Source organism: Halichoeres trimaculatus, unplaced genomic scaffold (genome assembly GCF_033239565.1).
Source record: "Halichoeres trimaculatus isolate MK-OKI-2021-1 unplaced genomic scaffold, fHalTri1.1 fHalTri1_scaffold_1, whole genome shotgun sequence".
NCBI classification, from domain to species: Eukaryota; Metazoa; Chordata; class Actinopteri; order Labriformes; family Labridae; genus Halichoeres; species Halichoeres trimaculatus.
Genome location: NW_027437179.1, coordinates 40,733,004 through 40,759,564, shown reverse-complemented (window position 1 = coordinate 40,759,564; position 26,561 = coordinate 40,733,004). Strand labels below are relative to the sequence as shown.

The window sequence follows — 26,561 nt, the reverse complement described above, 5'->3', positions numbered from 1 at the left end:
TTTACTAATGTGGAACATAAAAATGGGTCAAATTTAAATCAACTAGTATGTAAGGGTTTAGGCATGTTTTCAGTGTGGCACCAGTTTGGCTTAGTTGGTTAAGCAGGCAAACGGTTCCATGGACTTAGGGTTCAGTCTTTGTTGAACTGGTTTCAGGATTGGTTCCTGGTTCTGACTTGGTGCAGGTCATCACCCTCTGTCTCTCTCAAGCAGGGATTAATTTGTTTGTTTGCGAGCCACATGTGGCTCTTTGCCTTTTGGGACGTGGCTCTTTGATCAATACATGTAAAGAAATATGTTGTTATGAGTAGTGGTGTTATGATTAATCAAAAATATTGATATACTGAGGCCAATGTTGGGACCAGTATTGATCAATACTTGGGTGATGAGATTGACACTTAAGTTTCAGTTTCTCTTCTCTACATGTGCTCCTCTCAATCGCTCATGTGCTTATAGCTACCTAGATAGATAGATAGATAGATAGATAGATAGATAGATAGATAGATAGATAGATAGATAGATAGATAGATGGGTGGAACTCTCTTCTGAAGTAAAAACAGAAATTTGTCTTTGACACAGCTCCAAGTACCAATTCAAACACACTTACAAACAATAAATCTCACTTTGAAAATTGGGAATGTATTGATTTTCATTTTTGTCATTTCATTTGTGTGTGAGAAGGAGTGCGTTTCTAAGATCATGTGTGTGATGTAGCTCTTTGTAGTACAACGGTCATTTTTGTGGCTCTTGGTCTATGATTGGTTGGCCACCCCTGCCCTCAAGCTTTCCTGTCAAATCCAGACACAAAGCCTCTTAAAAATGACAGGAAAAGGGATGCTTCCATTTGGGTGCGGACACTCGGTGTCTTATGAGATACCCCTTCTCAACTGAGCTAGTGTTGGGGCTAGACCCAAGGCTGGTACTTTGTGTTTATAAAGACAAAGCTCTGGATCCAGGTGCTCAAAACTGGTGCTTAGCAAGCACCAACTCTTTGCTTGGCTGGAGCGAAGGGCCAACTATGTCGCTAATCTGACCCCCCACCCCTACCTTGCCCCCTTGCCAATGGAAAACCAAACCGGTTCCTTTGAAGAACTTGATTAGAACCAATTAAGCACTAGCGCTAGCGCTAACACCAGCCCCAAACAAGTGCCGGTGAAAAAGGGGTTAGAGAAATAAGGGTCGGAAGTTTTGGAAGAGTATTGCTCATTCATTTTAGGCCCCCTGTTGACAAAGTGGAGCCTCTAGTCTTTTTGCTCATTCCATCTTTTGTTTGTTGTGTTATAAGCTATAATTTCTTTCTTCTATGTCACTATTTGGACAAGAATTGGGAGAAACGCTGGGAGCAGATTGGATTCATCTCCGGTCCAGCATCGATCCATTGCTGCGTGTTTAGTCCCGCACATATCAGGACTTCCAGACAGCTGGAGTCACAGATGAAGGAGTTCCCAGCGCTGATCCTCTCCTGGTTCCTGTTGGGCTGTAAAACCTCAAACCTGTTGGCTCTTTGCTGATTTGATACATGGAGTCACAGTGCATCAAAACTCTTCTCTTCAGAGTAACAAAGAACCACAACTTGTTCCTGACACGTCCCATGTAAATATTTTCACACATAACTCTTCATATGTCAAACAATAATCCCATCAGTCTGTTTTTCTCACAAACCCTCACTGAGCTGAGAGCTGCACAGTTTCTGTTTGGGCCCTCATGTTTTCGTCCCATGGTTCACTGCAGCTGTTGTGTAACACGGAGGAAAGAGACCAGAGTTAATCATCACTGACTTGTTTTTGAGGCAGGATTTGATTCTTCACTGTTTCTGCTGCTTTCTGAGAAGGTTTCTGAGCCCAGTGAACACAAACAACTCAGAAAAACTTTACACGTTCATTAAAGAGTGTCTTATTTAACCACTCTCACTACGACTGGATGGCTGCTGCATACATCACTGAATCATTCCCTCTGTATGATCCATCTGAAGTTCACAAGTGGGCACAAACAGTGTGCTCACCCCACTGAAGATGGCGCTAAGTTCTTCATGTTTCCGAGGGCTCTTTGGCACATGGTATAGCCTCCCAAGTGGGCACTTCATCATGTTTTAACCAGCCAAAAGAACATATCAGTCTTTGTTTTGGCTCCCAAGTGGGCTCTTTAGCACACAGTTTGGCTCTAAAGTGGGCTTTTAATGTAAGATTTGGCTCCCAAGCAGGTTTTTAAGCTTGTTTAAGCTACCACGTGGGCTCTCTAGTGTGTTTTGGCCTCCAAGCCCTTGCGAAAGAAAAATATATTGCAGCATATTGGAGAATATCATGTCATACATTAGGGAATATATTCCCATATATGAGATTTAGTATTTATATTTTCCAATATGTTGCAATATATGGAAAGCGGCAATCGTTTGTATATTTTGCAATATATTGCGAATTATTTCATGAATATATAATATATTGGTTATGTGCCCTCAATATATTATTCCATGTATATCATAATATATCAATAATATATTACAATACATTTTAAAAAATATATTGGTAGATATATTTTTCTTTCATAAGGGAGAGGGCACTTAAGCACCCTTTTTAGTCCAATAGGAAACTTAAGGGCCATTTTGGCTCCAAAGTTGGCTCTATAGCAGGCGTTTTGAATCCCAAAAGGGCACTTCAGCGCCCACTTTTGCTCTTAAGAGGGCACCTATGCATGTGCTTTGGCTCAAAAGTGGCACTTAAGTGGTTTTAGTTCCAAAGCAGGCACTTTAATGCACTTTGGCTCAAAAGTGAGCACTTTAGCGCACTCATTTGCTTCTTAGTCAGCACTTTAGCGTGCATTTTGGCCCCTAAGACGGCATATACGCGCACAGTTTTGCTCTGGAGTGGGGGGAAATGCCTGCAGGGGGGTAGATAAAGCTGCTTGTTCTCAAACCACTTCCATTTCTTTAGTGAGAAGCAGACAGAATGCACTAATGTTAGATCCTGCATGAATGTGCACAATGATTCTCACATGCATATTTGCATGGAAGTGGGATACCTGCTGCGAGTAAGACACCTCACAGTTTTTTATGCAACCAGAGCGGTTAGACTCCCTGAGTTTGCTTGAGTCATGCATGAAGATTTGGTGTCAGATTCAAGTGCATTAAAGTCATTGATGGGGCTTTATTCAGCTTTACCTCCTGTTTTTCTGAGGTTATCTCTGCAGGTCTGTAAACTGTATTTGTTTCACATTGTTTAGTGAACAACTCAGAGGATTTTTCCTGAGCATGCTCAAACAGCACAGTCCATTCTAATCTCTTAAAAAGTGGCTAAAACTGTCAAAGAGGAATCATCTTGCTGCTCTTGGCTCTGAGCCGACTGTTTTTATGTTTGTCTGAAGTTTTTCTCACAGATAATCTTTTACTCCTGGTGTTTTTAGAGCGTCTGAATGTTCTTGTTTTTTAAACGGTCTTATCTGAGGGAATAATTAGCTCACAGACACTCTGCAGACTTCATTACTGCCTGTTTTTCTGCACTTTTCTTATCTAAGTGTTTCACTGAGCGGGTTATTTGTTCATCCATAAAGATACCTCAGAACTCTGAGCGTATCTTTATTTTTTAGCGTTTTATGATTATTTTAACAGTTTTATTTCTATGTAAGTCATATCTGTGAACACGAATCAGGGCACACGTGAAGCTCCAACACGTGATTCCTTCAGACTCAATCTGACCCAGAAACTTCAGTCTCCTGCAACACATTTGTGCCTGTCATTTATGACTCAAGTGTCTGGATTAGACTCCGAGATTAAAGTTGGGAACTTCACTTTGTGTCTGCAGAAGTTCAGTTTTTTTTATTTATTAAAAAAAAAAAACTTTTTCCTATTTCTTAAGAAGCTGCTATTCCTGGATTCCTAGTTGTCAGAAAAGCGCAAACCCAGCCTTCAAAATAAAAGCCCCAAGTATGTATGTAGGTATATGTATAAGTGTATATATTTGTATCTTCAAATACATGTCTTTTTAACTTTCATTTTACTTTAATTTTTTTGTTAAAGTTTTAAGGTTATATTTTTACTTAATTTCCTAAGTTTCAGTATTATGTCATTTTATTATTATTATTATTATTATTATTATTATTATTATTATTATTATTATTATTATTATATTAAGTAGTAGTATTAATGATTTTTTTTTGCATTTTTTCTCCATTTTATTTTTAATAGCTTTTCACTAATCTACTTCATTTTATTTATTTATTTATTTTTATTTTATTATATTATATTTTATTTTTGAATGTCTTTTTTATTTCATCATTATAAACTTGTGTATGCCTTTAGACTCATAGCCAAAAATTAAATTAAAAAATAAAGGCCCCAAAACAGTTAATACAGCAAAAATGAAAAGAAATAGAAACTTCAGTTATAAATCATAGACATAAAAATAATTGTCAACGCCTTTTAAAGGATTTTACACTTTATATGGGGTTAATGTTTTTGCAACTTTTACCAGGAAGGATGTAGAAGACTGTCAGTGGATCAATCATAAGAGTTGCAATCTAACTTGTAGTGGCTTCTGGGAGATGTGCACGTCATGCTATAGCTCTCTGCAAAATGTATGCTGAAAAATGGTTTCTTTTTTGGGAGCCAAAGACTGAGCTAAGAAGCCTTCGAGGGAGGCAAAACGTGCTATAGTGTCTTCCTTACGAACCTAACTTTAAGTTTTGTTTTTATGTTTCATTTTCTTGCTCTATTTCAAACTATAAACCTTAATTTTTTGCCAACGCTGAGGAATGATACTGAACCTCCTTGAATTAAGAGCCTCCTTACTTTCTTAGAGTGAGTGAAAGCTCAGCCTGCTGAAATTACAGCGGACAGTTTCTGACGTCACACCGGTTCACGCTGAACATAAGAGACACAGAAGAAGATCCGTCCTGGTCTCTGAAACAAAGCCAGCTCTCTTTTTTTATCAGCTGCTCTGATAAAATCCACGGCTGTTATCAGCGTGCCAAGGTTAGTGCGCTGAACTGTGCCTGAAGCTGACGATGAAACAATGACAAGGTTTATTTAACTCTGAGGGAGTGAGGAGAGGTCAAAGGTCACCTGTCCCTGCAGGATGAGACGACGTGGTGTAACTTTGTTTAACCAGAAATCAAACTGGAGAAGCGAGCGTCAGAGATGAAACGCTCAGAGGGAAGTTGTGAAACACGGCGACCTGCAGCAGCAGCATCAAAGCCGAGCTCTTATCAGCCTCGTGTGTGTCGTAGTGAGTCCACACAGCTGTCAGAGGTGACACAGTGACATCACAGAGGGTCCGCTCGGGCACTCACCCACCGTTAGACATCAGCTGTGACGTACACACGCCGGGCTGTGATTGGTCACTGCTGAGAGGGGACTCCGGGTGATGCAGATGGAAGAAATCCTAAAATTACTCAACAGGGGGTTAGGGTGAGCTTCATGTTGGATCTGAGGGCCTGGACTCTGGATGTGGCCACGTGATCTGGATCCAGTCTCACCAGAGCTGCTCAGGTGATAACCAGGGCATGCAAAAATGTTACAGACACATTAATTCAGAAAATTACACTGCAAAAATAAAACATCTGTAATGATGCAATCCTAATCCAAAGTCATTAGAATAAAACAACATGAATACGGAAAGAGGAAAGCTGATAAAAACATTAGATAATAGGAGAATAAAGAAGAGCAGAGGAGCGAGGGATCAGACTATCAGTCAGATAACAGCTGATATAAACCTGTTATATAAAGCCTAACCTTACCTGGCCTTTCTCTCTTATATATCAGCACATATAGAATAAAAACCTTCGTTAGAGACTCATTTTCTGAATAGAAATTTAAACTTTTCTGAACACCTGCACTAGCTTTTTACAGATGTACTCTAAATTACCGTAACTCCTCAAACATTTGCACTGCACAGAATTTCATCGTAAAATAAACAGTAATAGACTGGCAGCAGAAATGTCCAGGAACAGCCTCCTATTATTAACTGCATATACTGTAATTTTTTTGTGATTCTGTATATTGGATTAGAGCAGGGGTCACCAATGGGGTGCCTGTGGGCAACTGGGTGCCTGCAAGAACCAGTTAAGGTGCCCGCGGGGCATGTTCCAATTATAATTGTGAAATAATCAACATTGTCGTCACATAGTATAACAACTTCTATTATGATTTATTCAATTAAAAAGTCATCTGTGCAATTTTGTTCAGAAAGTTTTTGTCAGACAAGCAGCCCTTCGTGCCACTCATTTCCTGGGAGGTAGCCCTCGGTCTCAAAAAGGTTGGTGACCCCTGGATTAGAGTGTATGAATGTCAAATAACAATTAAACGCAGGCAACCCTGCTGCCAGTATTTTACTGTAATTTTAAAGCAAACTGATTTTTGTTGTGATGGTTTTCAGTGGCGTGGCGTGGGGATTTTTTTTGAGGAAGCCAAGTGAGACAAAGCCTCTAATCTGTATGTTTTTTAGGGAGTGGGGTACATAAAAGACTACGTTGCAGTTTGTATATCGCTATTTCATGTAATGGAACAACCTGTTAGAGCGCCCAGAGAGCGCTCATTTTACTTACTTTGAACACCGACACACACCCTTTCACTCTCTCACCCTCAGGCCCCGTTTACACGATGCCGAAAACGGTCGATTCCGCAAACATTTCGTTACGTTTTGGCCTTCCGTTTAGACGAGACCACGTTGCGTTTTCAGTGAAAACGCAAACTTTTGAAAACGCTCCCCAGAGTGGAAAGATCTGAATCTGCTCCTCCATCCAGCTCCGTGTAAACACAGAGCGGAGCGTCTCAGGGTGAAACGCTGACGTCACCGCATGCGCACTCGCAGTTTTAGGTGAAGGCTCCGCGCTCAGCCACATTTCCAGTTGAGCCAGTAGGTGGCGGTAATGCGTGTTATGGTTGGATTGCCGACCGTCTCACACAACAAAACGGCAGAAAAAGAAAGAACAGAAGAGGAGACTTCTCCTTCTGGAGTCGTATGAACGCGGATCGTTTTCACGCCGTCCTCATGTAAACGCGGGTGGCTTTTGAAAATGCAAAGGAAGAATCGTTGCGGGAGTCTCCGTGTAAACGGGGCCTCAGTAACTCATTCTCACAAGTACATTGTCCTCTTGACTTAGCTTAAACATCTTATTAATTTACTCAACCGCCCACTTAAACTGGACGCTTCATGCACACTGGTAATGTGCTAGCCTCCCTGATTTCATTCAATAGCTTGATGATGATGAGGATACTGTGATTTGATTGGTTTGAGGCCAAAGACGGCGTAGCTTCCCTTGACACAGCCTTGGCCAATCACAGATGAGCAGTGTCATGACCCCCAGCCTCATCTGATTGGTTGATCACTTTTGTTTTTTTTCACCAAGGGACGCCAACTCAGCTTAGCTTCCTTGCGGACAACAGCGTGCAATATCGTATTTTCACCACTCGTTTGCCACAGAACACTGATGAGGGCGCTGTTTTACACATCGTAAAATGCTCAATAAGTAGAGGAGAGAAATAAGGAAGAGATGACAGAGACGAAACACAGAAGAATTATCAAAACTGTTAAAAAGGAGTATTTTCATTAAGTCACAGCTACAGTCTGAAAAAAAGAGAGGAGGCATGGCTTCCCTCGGCCTCCGGGAGAAGGACGGTCTGTGCCATGTGGAGCTCAGACAGCCATTCCATGCCATGTGGAGCACAGACAGTCACTCTCTGCCACGTGGACGACAGGCAGCGGGTCTTTGCCATGAGGAGCATAAACAGCCGGGCCAGTCTATGTAAAGCATAGAACGCCAGTCTGTGCCATGTGGAGCACAGGCAGCTGGTGCCCCCACAGAGTAACACATTACATATTACATATTAATGTACAGCAGAGTTATACCCACTGAAATTTTCTACAGTTCTTATGTTGCAACATAACAGGATTTTCACAGTTTCTCGTAAATTTACAGTATTTTGTTACAGTGTGAGTAAGCAGAAAATTTAAACTGCTCCTGATCTGATGAGGAGATTAAAACTGGATATCCACTGACATATTCAGCTGAAGTTTACAGGGTCACTCTCTAAACTGGAACACTGGTCAGTACGTCGGATTGTGTCCCCCCTGGTTTTGCTCTCTGTACAGAGATTTATATTTCAAGAGAATAAGAGTCCTTGGAGACTTTCTAGAGATCTGACTGATTTTGACTGTTTGGTCAGCCAAAAAAGCTTCACTGAGACCTGAAAAACTTGGACATGGATTATGCAGTCGGGTGCCTGGTGGGTCAATGTCCATCAGCTGTGATCTGCCTGATCTCTGGGTGACTGATTTCCAGATCTAAACCAGTCAGATTGTGATGACTGAACAATCCTACGTCAGCTCTCTCCTCAGATGAAGGTCCGGTCACTCCACTATCTGACCGCCTCTCTCTTGCGACACACTTGGCAGCTGGGCGAGCACCACGGAGGTGCCTGAGTGACTGAGTTGGCAGAGGAAATAAAAAGTTATATAAGTGACTGAAGTGTTGTAACACGGAGAGGAGATGATGAATTAAATGTAGGTTAATGACTGAACCTGGGTCCAACGTTCACTCTGTGATAATTCAAGATGCTCATCTCATCTGTCCCTGCTCTTTCATTGTCATCATAAAGAGTCTTTGAAATCTTCTTTTATAGAGATCAGAGATCAGCAGATAACTGATCATCCTGATACAACCCATGTCCTGCCAAACCCTGCAGGTGTGAACCCTCAGGGCAGCAGCTCCATGTCGTTTTTAGGCCTACCTTAAGGAACATCCTCACAAACCTCTAAACCTTTCCATTAAACCTGTAACTGTCTTATACAAGCTGCTCCTCACAAATTGCCTCATATGGGATTAATAAAGTTGTCTGAATATGAATGTTCTCCAGAGGATGAACCGCTCTAACTCAGAGTGAAACGTGTCGTCTGTCTGCAGATTTCTCTTCAGTTTGATTCATTTACTCTCAGCATTAGATTCCCAATTAGCACGTCTCTGTGTTCAGTCAGATAAATATAAAAATTAGCTTCATGATTTAGAATTACTGTAGAAGCATTAAAGTATTACTTATATAAAACAAAGATTTTTCTTAATTTTTGCTAAAATCGAAATCACTTGCTTATTTTCAGTTTGCTTCCTACATTGTCTTTTTTTTCTTTTAACTTGAATAAATTTAACTTTTATGCTCTTTAAATGTTCTTCCAGCATTTTTGTTACATTACAATATATTAAGGGTCATTTTCTTTTTGCTTTAATTTCTTTAATCTTGTGACTTTTTATATGTGTTTTTGTTTTTTTTCACTTTTTATAATATTCAAGTCCACATTTTATCATTTTGTTGGAAAATTATTGAGATTAAAGATTTTAACTTTTTGTTGATTTATTCCTACTGACATTTTTCTTTTTTTTTTGGTCATTTTTTTTGAAATATTTTATCTTACTTTATGATAGTTCTTATAACTCAAGATTCTATTTATTTTTGTGTGTATATATATATATATATATATATATATATATATATATATATTGCATTTTGTATGTCTAATTTTTCAGTAGTTATTTAAGGTTATTATTAGATATTATATATTATATATATTATATATATATTTAAGTCTACCTTTTATCATTTTGGTGGAAAATGATTTTTTTAAGCTAGTGAAAGCTTTTATCTTTTTGTTGATTTATTTCTATTGAAGTTTTCCTTTTTTTGGTTATTTTTAAAAATATTTTATTTTACTTTCTGACATTTTCTTTTAATTCTAGATTTTATTTTAATTTTTTTATATATATTTCTTTTTTTTAAAATTCTATTTGTTTGCCTTTTTTTTTACTAATATTTGAGAATTGATCTAAGGTTTTTAATAAATATTACATGTATTACATATATTTCTTCCTGTTAAGCTTTTTTTTCTTGCTTTTTTTCTATGATTTTATTCATTTATTTATTTATTTATAAAATTATTTTGTTGTTGTTGTTGTTTTATTAATTTATTTATGGTTTTATGTTATGAATGTTATTTTGCCTTTTCTTTTCCTTATTTTACCTCTTTCTTTCTCTTTTCATTCCACTATCAAATCACCATTCTTCTTATTTTTAAACTTAACTAAAATTTCTTTTTATTCTTCTCTGTCTTTTATTTTTTTGAAATTAGTTTAAAAGGTCACAGAAAAATGTCTCTGTTAATATTTCCACTCACGTCAGGTCAAACATTTTGACAGTAACACTGACTTTATTTTGATCGTGAACTCATGTGACATCAGACTCACTAACAGCTGATCAGAGGTGCAGTCAGAGAAATGTTCAGGTGTGTTTCTCTCCACTGACGTTTGTAAATGTTTCTGATGGCGGTAAACGCTTTCAGCTGTCGGCAGACGTCCTGATGTCACAGGTTGGACCAGATGCTCCGACAGGTCTGTTCAGGTTATTCATAACAACAATTTGACTATGAATAACCTGAATCACTTCAGTTTGAAGGTTTGAAGGGAGAGGACACAAACACAGGTTGTTTACCCTCATTGAATTTCAGAGAGATCTCCTCCTTCATACCTGACATGAGGTGAACTGAGGATCGTAACAATTAAAAGCTACAATAAGCTCTTCAAATCAGGTCTTTCTTTTTCCATGAATCAAAGCAGCTGGAGGTCAGCTAGCTCTCTGATTGGTGGGACATACAGAAGTAGGCGGGGCCAGTAGTAATCAGGAAGTTGACCCTTCAGGACATGAGGTGAGGAGAGTTACATAATCTTCACCTTTTTGACTCAGGAGGTTAAAATCATCATTCCTGGAGAGCGTGACCTCTGATGAAACAGCAGCAGCGTGAGTAGGAACGTGTTTGTGTTCAGAAACAGGATCCACTTTGAGCGTCTGAGCCTCCTCCTCTTCATGTGAGCAGGAATATCAAAATAAAACATCTTTCTGGGTTTTTCAGGTGAATGTGGCCAGAGTTAAGTCTAATAAAAGAAAATTTACCATAGATGAGACACAAACACTCGATTAGATTTAAGTTTTGCAGTTGTCAGAGCACAAGGAGGTTGTTTCTCAGCTCTGTTTGAAAATCCTCAGAGATTTCTGGAAGCTTCTTCTTCATTCATACCTGTGATGTTCTCAAACTACTATATGATACTATATGAAAAAACAAACCCTGGACAGGAGGGATTATGGGTAAAAATGTTCAACTCTAAAATAAGACTGATGTGTTTTCAGGGCCTGAAAAAAGTCCACAGTGAGTTTGTAGGTGAAATGCGCCATCTGCTGGATGCTCTCTGACACGACAAGCATCACAAGCTCTATCCTGACGGACAAACTTACTGCAGTTAATACTTTTTAAAACCTTCGTATTTGTAGATTTTCTTTTTTGAGCAGATGAAACAAGCATGAATGTGTGCGCATATTAGAAATGCAGAAGATCACAAGAGTAACTGTCATCGAGACACAAACATGAAGAAAAATCAAAAAACTAAAGTTGAACCAAACAACAAAACAAACTACAAACCCTACATGAACTACAAAATAAAACAGGACAACAGTTTTATTTTGGAATTTGGGAAAGAAAGGTAAAGAAGGAAGTTAAGACAAGATGAGATTTTCAAAATAAAACAGAAAACCAAAATAAACAATTCGTCACTAGTAGTTAAATATTAAAAGTTGTGGTGAGCAGCTCAGTCTGAGGTATCAAGTGTTCAACTTTCTGAATGATCCCAGCTCTGGAGTTCATTCATATTCAATCACACAGGACTATCAGGTTCAGAGATACTTAACCTTACACCTGTGTGGTGTGTGTGTGTGTGTGTGTGTGTGTGTGTGTGCGCATGTGTGTGTGTGGGGTTCGTAGACAATGTTATAGGAAGTATCAGGTAACAACAGACACTACTGTTTCTGTGTGAGAGGAAGTCTGGAATCCAAATCTTTAAAAAACAAAATACAGAAACAGATTAAAAAAATAAATATATTTTAATTCTGCGACAACACAAAAAACTCAAAGTCTGCTCCGTATCTACTTTTCATGTTTGGGAGTTAAACTTCAGCCCAACACGTCAGTGGCAGACTGGCTGCTGAAAACCCCGTTCCTGGCGTAGAAGGTGTTCTTCACCACCGAGGACTTGGCGCGGGATGGGGTGGAGTAGCTCAGAGTGTAGTCACCTGTGGATACAGGTGTTAGTGGACAGAGCAAAAGTGGTTTAAGTATCAGACTTACAGGAAGCAGAGAGTTGATCTGTACCCAGCCTCCAGCCGTACTCCCAGGACGAGAGGATGGGGAAGTCAAACTTCTCTTCAGGTCGGATTTGACCACGTTTCTGCAGGTACAGGCGGCGTCCTGTCCCCTGGAGGAGACACAGTTTAGAAAAAATTAGTCCAAAGCTCCTTCTCCCTGTCTTCAGGAGCTCATTGGTGGAATTTGATGGTCATCTGGCTCTTCTTATGCTGCATCTTAAAGTCTTCTCTTCACTGTAAGTAGTAGTAAGTAGTAGGTTGCTAGGCGCCGCCCTGTTGGCTATGGCTGCCTTTTGCAGCAGATCTCTTCTCTGCCTGTTTCTTGTAATTTTTTTCATGTCTTTTTCGTAATCTCTGTATTTGGAGTGGATCATTACTTTGTGTGGCTCATATGTTGGTCATGGACACCAAACTTTTTGTGTCTTCAGTGATATTTTTACTACTTTTTCTCCTGTGTTTATCTGGAGATCCTACATGTATCCATGGCTGCATTGTTTACATGTAAAATCAGCTGTTAGCAGCCTGTAGCATGTCAATGCTAGCTGGTGCAAGGCCTGATGTTTCCCCACAAGGTGAGGAGAAGGAGGTGAGGACGACGTGCTGGTTCTCAGGTGTGAGCTAAGAAGTGACGACATGTACCTGTCCTTCCATCCATCGTTATTGGGAACGTAAGATCTATCTCCAATAAGATGGACGAGCTAGCTGTGCTAACCCAGCAACAGAGGGAATATCAGAAAGCAGAGTAGCATGCTATTCACAGACTTGGCTAACAGAGCTAACACCAAGACACCAACGCCACATGTGAAGAGCTTCACCTGCTGTGAGCAGACAGGATCCAGGAGACAGAGACTGAACAGACTGCTGAAGAAGCTCAGTCCTGGACCCTGTGGAGGTGGAGGCTGGCTGACTGGACCATGATGGACAAGCTGTCAGCATCTATTTTCTTATGGAGCTTTTTGCATTTTCTATACACTTTCTTACTTTTGTTTTCTTGATTGTTGCTGTGACTTAAATTTCCTTGTACTTGTTACAATGACAATAAAGTTCTATCCTGACTCAAACTGGGACTGGGGCACTACCACCTCTTTGGAGCTGTGAAGCTGTTGACTCTCAGAAACTGGTCTTCTGGTTCTGGTTTGGCTTTGGCCAGACCTCTTCCTGTCAGAGTTTCCAGTCCCAGTCTGTGAGTATCTTTTGGACTCACTGAGCTCTCCTTGACTCAATTTTAGAGCGTTACACGACTTTCTGCAGAACAATACTGTTCAATCATGAGGGTCTGGAGGGAATCAAGAAAACTTGGGACACCTGGAGGAATTGGTTGCACCAACTTCCATATACATTAGGATTAATGATTAGGATTAACAAAGGTTGATTCTAATCCTTGCAGTGATTCATACTTCCTGAGACGAGTCTTGATAGAGAGTCTTTCTGGTGTGGGGAGAAACTGGTCTCATCAGGGGGGGAACGCTGTGTCGCTGCTCCCCTTCTGAAGGGACGACAGAAGGAAGAGGAGGAGGAGGTAGGAGATCGCTCTTCTTCTCTGGTGTCCTGGTTACAGTAGGCCGCACAGGTCTGGAGGGTGATTTACAGAAACAAGTACATTTTAATTGTTTGAGTTGTGTATTAAGAGGTTAAAGCTGAAATCCCACAGAAGAACTGGAAGATGTGAAGAGTTATAAACCAGCTCACCTTTGGTTGGCAGGTAGAATCGGCAGCTGTGTTTTGATGGTGCTTTGATGATGGTAGCAGGAAGGATAAAGATCAGCGTAGCGTCTCTTCCAGGCCAGACGGGTCAACATCTCCTTCTCGATCTGCTCTCTGTAGAAGTTCTGGGTCTGGGTCGTCATCGGGCCACGCATTTCCTGCCATGAAGCTCAGTTCAGCTCACTTTTGGGTTTTGGAGCATTTTCACATACTTGTTTTTTTATTTCTGTTGTTTTTCTTGTACACAGCAACAGCATTAGAACACCACAAAATACTTAAGGCTTAGATTTTCATGTTTTGGTGACGACAAAGGAAAGGGTATGGTAAAATTTAGAACAGTTGTGCAAACTAACGTGTAGAGTATAATAAAAAAAAAATAACTTGAAAGATAAATAAACAAATGTGGTATACACATATCTAAGCACAAACCAGCCCTTCATACTTGAAATGATGTCCCTTTACAACAGCTTTTTGCCATTTTAAATCAGGTAAAGCTTAACTATAAAAATGTTAAATACAATTTTAAAATCATAATTGTTTAAGATTTTGCTTTACCTCTGTTTGTTTGTTTGTTCCTGATGCAGAGCTGGACAGGATCAGCGGCTCTCTGCAGAACTGAGGTGTGGATCAGGTAACACTGTAAGACACAGAAACATGAGACACACACATGAACACACTTCCTGATCTTCCATAACTGGAAACATGCTTCACTAATCTTACTGTCATCGTTTGTCAAATTTACAACCTGCAAGATGACACTGTGTAACATTATTATGATATCAACAACAGTATATACTCTAATTTTACTTTTATTCTAATAATTATTGTTTTTTTATGGTGGTAGTAGAATGATTTACTTTATGCTCAAACTCACAAGCAGACCCTTAGATTCTATCTTTATTTAGTCTAGATGTTCATTGTCAGTCTGAAAGCTATGCTGTCTTGAAATGGTCTTGATTTGTTTTGGTTTTTTTTTGTTTTTTTTTAGATAAAAATTAAATATTACAATTTTTTTTTAGGAAATGAATTGAAGAAATAGGGTCATTTTCTCATCTTTTCTTAGACAAGCTTACTTTGTTTGAGTAATGAAGATGAGGCGCCTCATGCTGGCCATGAGTGATAATCAGGGTTCCTACAGCTCAAGGCAAGTTGAATTTAAGACTTTTTAAGACTTTTTTAATGACGTTGGAAATCAAATTTATAAACATGTCAACAACGAACCACAATTGAAACAAACAAAACTAACAAACAAAAACACCACATGAATTACCTGGGTTAGAGGTAATTTTGACCCAATGTTTATTTTACATAAAACGTCACTTTTTACCTTTTTTTAACCCCTTTTTCACAACTTTATGCCTATTTTGCCCCCATTCATCTTTTTTGGCCCCTGTCATAACCATTTTTGAAATTTTTACATGGTTTTTGAAATTTAATATCAAATTTAATTCTCAATTTTGCTGCCATAATCAATTTCTCTAAGCCACTTTTGAAATTTTTTGCCAATTTTTCCTCAGTTTTTTCTCTCTCCAGGCACCCCAGGTAGAACCAAGACATGCGTCTGTTTTAAAATCTTCTGGTGCAACCACATCACTGTTTTGTTAGTTCCGCTATTGTGATTACGCGATGTTGCCATGAGAGTAAATCAGGAAATTATTTAGAAAAATAGATAAATGTTACTTAATATATTTTTTTTACTTCAAACTAACATAAATCTTACCAATGTGTTCAAATTTTTAAGACTTTTGAAATTTGATTTAAGACTTTTTAATGCCAATTCAGGCCTTATTTTCAGAATTATGAATTCAATGCCTTTTAAGACTTTTCAAGGATCCGCAGGAACCCTGGATAATGCAAGTTCAAAGCACATTGGCTAAATCCACATTTTATGGCATGTTTATACTGTATTTTTCCATAAATAATAAAGTCAGAAACTAACCCAAGCAATTTTTACAGTGGGCCTGCAATTCAAAACACAAAAACAAAAATGAAAATGATAGAAAATGTATATTTAAAAAAAAGAAAAGAAAATGCAAACGCAAGAAAGAAAGAAAATGCAAACACCAATAAGAAAACACATTCAAAGAAATGGAAACACAAAAAAGGAAGGAATAAAACAAGAAAATGCAAATGGAAAAAAATAAAACACCAAAACAAAGAAAACATTAGAAAGAACATTTAAACACACACACACTAAAAAAATAAAAATCAAAAAATCAAAACACAACGAGAAATCAAAAGAAAGAAACCTTTTTATGATGGCAAATGGCAAACAGCAGTTGTAAAATGAGAAAATGCTAACATGAGAAAATGCAAAGACAAAAGTGGAAACACAAACAGAAATGGAAAAGTCGTCATGTTTTGCACTGCAGGGATACCGTATAGTTTAGTTGTATACTAACTGTATCATACAATTTATGGTGTTATTAAAATATTTCACACCACAATGTTCCTCATTACATTATTGTACATTTATACCTAGAGGGCGCTATAAATCCAAGTCAGATTTGTTATAAATACAAACCAGTCTAATATAGCTGATTCTACCCTTATTTACTCCAAAATATTTTTACTAAGATTTCAAAAGGGTTTCATCAATTATAACTAAATATATTTTTAAAAGCAATCATAGTTTCTGGGCTAAATCAATATGTAGTTTTAGCTAGCTAGCTGCAGGCAGTGGTGAGGAACGTGAGACTTTTATTTTATAAAGAGACAGCCATGTGAGCAAAATATGGTGGGAACAAACAATATTTACATAAATAAGTTAAATATCACAGATAAACGTGTGATTGAGTGAAATACAGACTCATATAAGCCATTAGCCTTATTAGCTTTGATTTCCTTTGAGCAAAATAACCGCCGTTTGTGAGCGTGCGCGCGCACCAGATCCTCAACCGTTGATTCAGCAGTAACAGTCCCGACTGGTGGAGGTGAGTGCCACAGACTCTTTGAAGGGTTTTAAAACACGTTAAAAACGATAAAACACACCCAAAATACCAAAATAGTCTCCCCGTCATGTTTATTCGTGTCCTGTATGATTTATTCTACGTTTATTCCTTCTATTGTCAGTTTAAACCGACTGTTTCTGAGCAGACATAAAATAACGTATGACAGCTAGCTTAAATCCTTCGCGTTTGAGATGTTAGCTCTTTAAACAGGACAATCCTGTGTTCTGTATATGTGTTAGCTGTATTGTTCCAAACTAAAAATGATGAGAATTTTGATCTTTACATGTATTTTGCTTCTAGGGAACTGGAGAGATACAGCTGACAACTTGTCTTCCTTGTAAACCAGGTAAGAAGCTGTTGTGATAGCATTATGTTTGTTTTAAACATGTCAGTTACTGACCATAGCAGTCCTTTCTTAGCTTTATCTCCTTGGTAAATATTGGATAAAAATACAGTGTTTTAAGACTCCTCCTAACTGATTCAAAAGGTTTTAACATAGTTGAAAGTGTTATAATAATCTTGTGTACCTTTATACAAAAAGAAAAAGGCTGAAACCAGGGATGTTTTATTTTAAAACAGTTATATATTTATGGACCCAAATATTACAGTTCTCTTTAATAGACACACACAAAAAATTTTTTTAGGGATGATATTCCACATTCATGAACAACATATTAAATATAGTATAGAGTTATTTACACTTCTCCTGGCCATAAAAGTTTTCTCAAATTTACAAGAAAAGTTCAACCTGTTCCCAACCTGTATCCTGAGGTAACCAACCGATCAAATTAACATAAGCGTAAGTCAAAGATTTTGAAAGTTATTGGTATCAGAGTGCATGGAGAAAAAAAACCAAAAAACATAATTCCAAAAATCTCCAATCTACTTTTTCCATTGTCATATTACCTTCATATTAGGTCAACAAACACATTTAAGGTTCCCACTCAGTACATAAATAAGATATAGAATAATAAAAAGAATTTCATTTGATTATCGTTAAAAAAAATGTGCAAAATTTTTGGCCTAAAAATCAAAATTGTGAAGTTGTACCCATGACAAGGTTTTAAGAGTAATGTTTTATACTTAACTCTTGAATAACAGCTCACAAATTTGACAAGTAGTTGAACAACAGTAACTATTTTACATCAGTTTTATGGTAACATCTTGTTTAACTCTGTCCTGGTCAAACTGGTAACATCAGAGTTTCACTGGAGCTGACAGTGAACATGATATAATACATTAAAAAAACATAGGTGAACTTATCATAAAAGAGGATAGATGATGTTGCTCATTTACAGTTAATCATATAAAGGTTTGTGTGCATTCAATTCCTTTTTAATCACCTAAAAGATACAGTTTGCGAAAATGGAAATGTTTAGCAACATCCAGTGGTCAGATCCTTGATTAAAATGTTCCTTTCTCACCCCTGACATCAGTGAAGTGTTGGTAGATCCTGTAATACACAAGGAAGATCAGAAATGTCAATTAGCATTTTTTGGGGGCACTACACTCTTATCTCTTTTTTTATTTTGAGAAAATACATACCTGAGACCATGAAAATATCAAAACAAATAAGTAATAAAGAAACTAAACCATTTTTTATTTTTAAATGCTTAGATAAGGCCCAAAACAGCTTTATATCTTCATGACTAAATGATGTACAGCTCTGGGGTGAGGAACTGAAGGTTAACTCGTGATACAATATAATACCGGATTGATACACCCTTGATAAGGACGATTTGATGAAATGTCAGTGTTAGTATCTGGTAACCGTCATCGAACCTCATGTCTGCTCTGGTTAAAAGTCACTTCACTGGAAATATCGTCAGGAGTTTTTGATCCAAACTGCTGACGTATGGAAACATCCTCTCAGTGAAGGTGTGTGTGAAGGTGTATATCTCTGTGCTGGTATCAGGATCAGAGAAAGTCAGCCGTCCTTTGTCCCAGTCCAGATGAACTCTGATCTTCTTCAGGTTCTCCAGAAACAGAACCGTGGAGAATTCTGGCAGTGAGCGAGCTGAGTATCCACCGTTATAGAACCCTACTCTCCATAGTCCAGAAAGTGGCTCTCCTTTCCTTTGGACTGACTCTGCTAAAACACCCACTTTCCAGTCTTTGCAGTCTCCGACCTCAACGACCCAGCTGTGAGTCCCTGAGTTGAAACCCTCAGAGCCCAGCACAATGGGGAAGTATTCAAACCGCTCTGGATTATCTGGAAGCTTCTGTCTGTCCCCGAATTTCATTCCAGTCAGATCCTCAGTCAGGACGAGTTCAGGATGAGCTGAGTTTGGATCCAGAATCACAGGACTGGAGGAGACCATCTTCTTCATCTTGTCCCAGATGTTGTAACTCAGGTTGCCCAGGTGTTTGGCCTCATCGATCAGAGCTCCTGAGACCAGCTCTGGATCCTCTGGCAGGGGGCGCTGTTGGACTCTTTTCACTGCAGTCTTGTAGTTTTGGAGGAATGGGATGTCTTCAGCTTTCAGTTCCTTTTCTGTGGCTCTGATTGTTTCTGAAAGAGCTGCTATCTCTGTCTTCAGACCCTCAATCTTCTCCTCCATCACACGACTCTTCTGCTCCTCTTCGTCCCTCAGAGCACAGATCCTGGCCTCCTCTTCCTCTTCCAGAAACTTGTGAAGCCTCTTAAACTGTTTTTTAATCTGCAGCTCTGTGTATTTGGCCTGGACTTTGATGTGTTTTGATGTTTGTTCACAGTTTTCCTGAACTTGTTCAAAGATCTTCAGTTTATCCTGTACGGGCTTCAGAGACGTCTGCAGCTTCTCTCTGTGATCCAGCGCTGCTTCATCGATGGGTCTGAACGTGTGGTTGTTGTGAGCCTTTGAATTTTGACAGATGACACACACCGGATCCTGATGGTCCAGACAGAACAGCCTGAGTTTCTTCGAGTGCTGACTGCACTGAGCTTTGGACCTTGCTAAATCTCTCTCTCTTTCCTCGACGAAGGCCTCACACAGGTTTTTTAAAACCAGGTTACAGGGTGGATCACTCTGCGGGGAGATTTCCTTGCAAACCGGACAGACCTGTACCTGTTTCTCTTGCCACCATTGCTGCAGACAGTCTTTGCAGAAGCTGTGGGTACACGGCAGGAAAACGGGAACCTTGAAAATGTCATGGCAGACCGGGCAGAGGATTTCCTTTTCAGATTGCGATGCCATTTTCTCTCAAAGATAAGCTTGAGTCACACAAGAAAAAAAGAAATCAAAGTCAGTACATTGTTTCACTCCCCTTTACCTCCCAGAGAGAGAAAGGACTTACTTTCACTTTGAGCTGGGGCTTTGAAAAAACTTAAATTCTTCTCCTGCAGCAGTTGTTAGCTACAGATGTTGGTATTCTCGTCTTTCCTTCCTTTCTCTGTTGAAATTTCACAGGTTCAGGTTGAGGTTTCATGCACTGGATATGTGATGGATCTTATCGTCTGTCTTTGGTGGTGGTGTTTTTCCTCTGAGAGAAAAAAGACAAAAGAAACGCCCTGATTTGTTTGGTGAGTCAGACATGGGTGGAGCTCTATCAGACGGATGGCATGTTTTAGTTGAAGGTTTCTTTTTCGTGACAGACTGAGCTGCCTACCAAGAAAGTCACAAAGTATGTTTCTAAAACCACAAAGATGCCTGCTGATTTGACACAGTTAGAAACCAGTTCCCCTTTCAGCTTGCTGCAGTCTGCTAATAACTGTAAATATTAAAGGTGGGAAAAAATATTTATACAGCAATATATCATGATTCTTTGACCTCCGATACAATATCAATATTTCTCCTCTTACCATCAACATTTTTGTACAAATAAAATTTCATAGATTAGCTGAGTTGGAAGTTCAATTTGACTTCCGCACTTCCTCTGCGGTAGATGGCGCTACAGTGCTACTAGCCTGTATGTTGCCAATAGATTATATTACAAATATAATCTCAAAGTATCTTCAAAAAAATATTTTCTAAACTTGATAATGTGGATTTTTGTTGTACTGAGCAAATCAGTATGCCATATACATCAATATTATTCTTGGTCCTTTTAATTTAGAGTAATATTTTGAATATATATATAAAAACTTTATTTTTTTCTTGGTTAACTTTGTAGAAAATCGTAATATATCACTATATTATAATATGGTGTTACACTGTGTTACTATTGTATTGTGACCTAAGTATCATGATGAATATTGTATCAAGCGGTTCTTGCCAATACTGTATTAAAATGTTTAAAGCTGATCAGGATGTTCATCTGACTTTCAGCTCAGTGATTTGGTGTCCGCTGGACAAACTTAATTTAAAGTTAAAAAAAAGTGTTTCCCACTGAATTCACTTTTGATTTTTTGCTATGCTTTTGTTGGGAACTTGTCTTATTTTAATCTGCTCAGATTGCACAAGTACATCTCCGAACTACACAACAACAGCTAGTAAGTCAGCTCTGTTCAATTAGAAGCTTGTGCGGCCCAAAAGCAGCTGCTGAGTGATTGGGACTTGAGTCCAACTAGAAAATCACATTTTACTAACACTGACAAGTTCTTACTAAGATTACAGCATTATTACAAATTTGCAACACCTACCGTAATCTAGCAGCGTACCCACAATGCATAGTGTCATTGAGCAGGTGTGTTTGAAATTTAACATTAATAGTCCTACACAGGTGAAAAAAATATTTTTTTACCCTAATATAAAAAAAATCAGCATGGAAAATGTCAGTTTAATCCTGCATGGACAAGAAACTATTTATTTATTTATTTATTTTACCACCAAGTCCAAAAACCAGACCACCAGGGCGGCTAAAAATCAGTTTGACTGTGTCTTACAATTGAGGCTGTACGATAATAAAGAAGACTTGCACAGGCAGCTCGGGAGAGACCACAGCAGCTTGACTTAGTTGCTCAAAATGTGCGCCCTAGCTCATGTACTCAGTCTGGAAATCTGGTTAAAAAATAGGAATCTCTAACAGTCTTTAAACTTATTTTTACACAGAACAATTTAACAACCTCAGAGATAAATGATTATCATTGTAGATAACACGCTGATAGAAAACAAAGAAATGTAAAAATGTAAATATTCGGCTCTGATCTAGCAACTTTACTTTTATAACCAGAAGAAAAAATATAAAGAGAGGAAACTAATTAATTTCAGGAAGCTCTTTCTCTTTTTTTTCACAGATTTTGCCTAAAAGTGTTTAATCTTTAGCAGCAGGACCAGGTTTTGGAATCACAGGTGTTCTGATTTGTTTGCAGTATCCAAGTTCTTCCTGTTTAAGTAGGCATGAGCAGACTGTGTTGTATAGAGGCCTTTGCTGTGATTGCCTCTGTGTGCAACCGCAGTTAACAACTCTCTCTGACTCTGTTGTTGTTTTCCAAATGACAATGCATGGAAATAAAGTGATACCTTTGAGTGTTTCAGCGCTAACATCTGGTTACAACAGGGAATCTAAAAAGTTTGCTATCACTCCCTAATGACAGCCATCAAGACAGAAGCTGCTAGGATCTGGAAAAAGATCACTGGATGAAAAAAGAAACTGGATGCAAACAAAGCTGAAGAAAAACAAAAGTCGTCAAATTTAATTCCAGTTGGTTTTAATTATCAAATGTACACCATCTCATGTTTTAGTTTCACATTAAAACACCCATTCCCGAATACAAAAAGAAAGGTTTTTATTTCTTCACCCTTAGAAAAATCCTTGTATCCCTTAAGTATCAAAAGTAGCAGTGATTAGGAAACGACGAGACATACAGAAAGATTCATCGACAGGATTCACACACAAACCAAAAATCTGACCTCTGACCTCAGATTGGATTTTTTAATGCTGTGTCTCATTGTACTTTATAGTCAAACAGTCTGGGTATGGGTGTGTAAGATGGGTCAAAACTGAGCAGCAGAGTTAGAAGTCAGATCTGTTTGTGTGGGGGAAAAAAGAAAGAGAACAACCATAAACCCACAACTCTACGTGGTACTAGCGTAGTCTACTGTACAGTGCAGGATCCAGTAGTGTGAAGGCAGCTTTTACAGTCACTGATTGGTTTTGGCAACATGGTGCACTGCAGTGGGGTTCTGATTGCTAACAGCAAAATATCAACAACACACATCAGTAGTCGGGTACATTAAGACGCTCCAGTCAACACTTAAAGAAACATCATACAAACAGAACACGGAATGGTCCTTTATTCTTTAGGTTTTTCTCAGCACTTTGTCATTTAAAATGAACATCTCTCCACAATTTTAGTTATTTTTGGCTGGTTCCCTTTGGAAGATGACTGACAAGATGAGACTGAGTGACAAACTGAGATTCAGCTGCTCTCTCCGCTCCAATCAAATGACAAATTAACCTCACAGGACTCCAGGATTTTAACGTCCCACTCAAAGTGCTGTGTGATTCCAGTTTTTCTCTGAACACAAGTACGTAAAAGTTCAGCCCCACTCAGCCCTAACTGTTAACAAATCCAGTTCCAACATTTCCAGAAAATTATGCATCAGGACATGATCACCAACTTTTAAAATCCAACATTTAATTTTTCAAACCACGTGTTGAAACCTTCCTCAAGTGCAAGAGTTGTCTATGAGAAGTTGTCTATAGTGAGTTCACCTACTGAAATACATTCAAAGATGACATCGTTTTGTCTTAAGTCCAACTAAAAGGCAGTTTGACGAAAGACAAAACGATGAGTCGAGTTAATCAGTGTTTAGGCCAGAAAGTCTTTGAAACGTCTGATTTGAAAGCAGAGAAACATTAGCATGTAAAGCATTTTAAAGCAACTCTGTTTATTAGTCTTCTGCAGTGCTGCAAATGTGTCCACTCAAATAGGGATGCAAAATGGCGTGGGTGGAGTGTCAGCAGTGTCAGCTGGTGCATCATGGGACTGTGACATGGAAAGGGGAGCCTGGGATGTGGTCCTCGCCCCACTTTACCACCAGGATGTAGTTGCCCCGCTCCTTCAGCACGTAGCTCACGTTGTACTGCAGGTTACCCAAGTGTTTGACCAGGACTTCCTCGCAGGGGACCTGAGGGCCGTGCACGCCGACCAGGAGCATGTTCTTACCTGGAGGGACAGGTGGAAGAAAAGGTCAGGTATCCAAACAGAAGTGTTGTTTCTTATCTGGATAACTGCAGCGGGAGGTTTTCTTACCGGCCTTACTGCAGTCGACAGAGAAGCTGCTTCTCTGGCCCACAAAGGCCTTGCTCAGACCGGGGCCTCGACTAAGAACTTTGCTGGCATCTGAGTCACCTGGCCTCGGCATGGCACTCTGAGTGAAGCTGCTGCTGGACGCCCTTATCGCTGGATCTACAGTTAGTGTCGAAGTCTCGCTGGCGTTGGTCACATTCACAAGACGAGCACCTGAGGGGAAAGATACCGCTTTTCACAATCCTCGATACGACTCTCTGTGAAATCCTTGAACTTTGAGTCTACACTCCAGCATCATCAGTATGAAACCCACAAATGTGCCAGCACCTGGTTTACAAAGTGAGGTTTCAAATTCAGCACGTTGACTTTTCCCTCGTTACCTGTTACTGCTGCCTTGAAGGGACTGCCGCTGATGTGGTTCGGTCCGCCATATTTGATGCTGATCAGGTAGTTTCCAGGAGCCATGGGAGTGTAGTGGACCTTGTAGCCCTCTGGGATCTCCTGGCAGTCCATCTTTACTTTGGATGGACCCTCGATGGTGACGCCCAGGCTCCCGGGGCCCGCCTTAGTGTTGTTAATGATGAACTCTGACTGAGTACCTGCAAGATTCAAACAAACTGCTTTACAACTCGAACTGGACTGTTAAAGACAAAATACGTAAATGTAAGAAAAAGTGGTCATGTGACTGCTCAACAGACAGGTAACCCACCTGTGGTGCCTCTCTCCAGTCCAGCTCCATAGGCTGACACCAAACCAGGTTCCCCTGTCTGTCCTGGTTCCCCGACTCGAACCTGGAAAGGACTTCCTGGTATGTGGGACCCATTGAACTTGACATCGATGGTGTGGATACCGTTCTCCCTTGGGATGAACCGTACGGCGTACTTATCTGGGACAGAAAAGAGGGATGACATCTTAATTTTGACGTCTCCATATGAAATATCTGTATATTTCTTCTTAAAACTAAGGGTGTCCTAAACTGATGTTGATATCAGATTATCAGGTTGAATTTCAGCATAAAAAGAAGGATGGGATTAAGTCGGCCTGCATAGAAAATTTAAATGCATCTTAAAATGCATAAACTGAGGCACAAATGTGGAAATAGGTGGGAAACTTTAAAACATTGACAAATGTGTAGAGTGATTTGAAAATAAATATCTCTTCTTAAATGGCTCACTACACATTTGCAGATCACCAATGGCAGGGCTGTAGCAAAAATCTCATGTACGCAGACAGCCAATTGGAAGGCCGTTGTAACTGATGATTTGTGTGTACAGCCCTGATAGGGCTGCATGATTATCGCAGTCGCAATGTTAGCACATGCAATTACGTAATCGCAAAAGAGGTTATCGCAATCGCAATGTCAGCACATGCAAGACAGATTTTTCTCCATGATAACCAAGCAAGTCTGTAGACTCATCATGACACAACTTTTTTTATTAAATCGCAAGCACAATCGCAATCACAATATTGTCCACCTAATCGCAAATCGCACCTTTTCCCCAAATCGTGCAGCACTAGTCCCTGAGTCACAAACGAGTTCCAATCCTACGACGTGTTGTAACCCGAAAATCGTCGCAAGTTGAGAGTTTTACCCCTACATACCCCCTAAATTTCAAAATAATTATTCAAATACATCTGTTATACTTCATATTCATGGGAAAACAGTACAGACAATTAAAATAGACAGAGCAAAAACAGACAATCTACACTGTGACGTGACTTGAGACAAAGTGAACGATCCCAATGACTGCGTAGCACTGCTTAGCTGTGTATTCACATGCACTCCACATCAAACACTAGTATGCGTCATAGGAGCTTACGAACAGAGCGGTGTAACTTTAAAACCTTCTCTATTTTCTTACGTACACATATTTATTGGTGTCCTCGTCGAAACAATGCAAGTCGGGAACCATGTAAGTCAAGAACCTCCTGTATTTTCAGGTCTTGTAGATAAAACACCTTGACTTCTCAGCCCTTTGAGACAAGATATTTATTTACAAAACAGTCTACACATTTGCGGATTTGCCCACATATTTGTGGATCCATTTACACACACACACAAATAATTTTGCTAAAATAATAGCTCCATACAAGCAGTCCATTTTAGACTCTGCTTCAGCACATCTTTCCAGTACCGAGCACTACTCAGCATACAGAGCCCAGGTAATCACAACAACAGCGTGTGCTGAGGCGCTAACAAAGTAGTAAGGTATAGGAGCGATGTTGGGTTGGTGGCAGTATCTTTGGTGGAAGTCTGAAAAAGATGTTACAGCAAAACTTGTCATGCACAAGTTTCTTGTGGTGTCAAGTTTTGTACAACCAACTTCATCATGAGTTTGGGTTATAACCTTGATCAAGCCTTTTCTAGCATCTCATTCTACTGAGGAAGTAATAGAAGTGTTTGATTCGTGCCGATAACGGATCAGATCGATACTCCAAGCTGCGATATCAGTGCGATATCTCACACACACCTTTCTCCAGCTCAGTCACCGCACACTCCTCCAGAGCTCCAGAGGGACTGTGGACTTTGGCAGACATCTTTCCCTGTGCTCCGTTTAGACGCACTGCAAAGGATGCTGGGTGATTCACCTTCAGACCAGACTCCTACCAAGGTCAGACACAGGGT

The 26,561-nt window shown here is 39.3% G+C and overlaps 3 protein-coding genes across 3 annotated transcripts in view; all 3 read right to left on the bottom strand.

The window, feature by feature from the left end:
* Nucleotides 1–11,975: 11,975 nt before the first annotated feature.
* Nucleotides 11,976–14,488, bottom strand: LOC141799645 (protein SPMIP1). Its single transcript, XM_074681981.1, has 5 exons — nt 14,426–14,488; nt 13,856–14,028; nt 13,564–13,738; nt 12,174–12,276; nt 11,976–12,094 (listed from the first exon to the last, which is right to left on the bottom strand). The coding sequence occupies exons 2-5, from the start codon at nt 14,023–14,025 to the stop codon at nt 11,976–11,978; spliced, it is 567 nt and encodes a 188-aa protein (XP_074538082.1). The 5' UTR covers nt 14,026–14,028; nt 14,426–14,488.
* Nucleotides 14,489–18,626: 4,138 nt separating this feature from the next.
* Nucleotides 18,627–19,997, bottom strand: LOC141789550 (nuclear factor 7, ovary-like). Its single transcript, XM_074669021.1, has one exon. The coding sequence runs from the start codon at nt 19,995–19,997 to the stop codon at nt 18,627–18,629; it is 1,371 nt and encodes a 456-aa protein (XP_074525122.1).
* A 2,389-nt stretch (nt 19,998–22,386) lies between these two features.
* The window catches only part of flnba (filamin B a), an 85,110-nt gene continuing 80,935 nt past the window's right edge, over nt 22,387–26,561 (bottom strand). The window contains exons 44-48 of the mRNA XM_074669567.1: nt 26,407–26,539; nt 24,645–24,821; nt 24,316–24,534; nt 23,939–24,148; nt 22,387–23,851 (exon numbers count right to left, since the gene is read on the bottom strand). Of these exons, the coding sequence (XP_074525668.1) occupies nt 23,664–23,851; nt 23,939–24,148; nt 24,316–24,534; nt 24,645–24,821; nt 26,407–26,539 (927 nt within the window). The 3' untranslated portion in view covers nt 22,387–23,663. The remainder of the gene's footprint in view (nt 23,852–23,938; nt 24,149–24,315; nt 24,535–24,644; nt 24,822–26,406; nt 26,540–26,561) is intronic.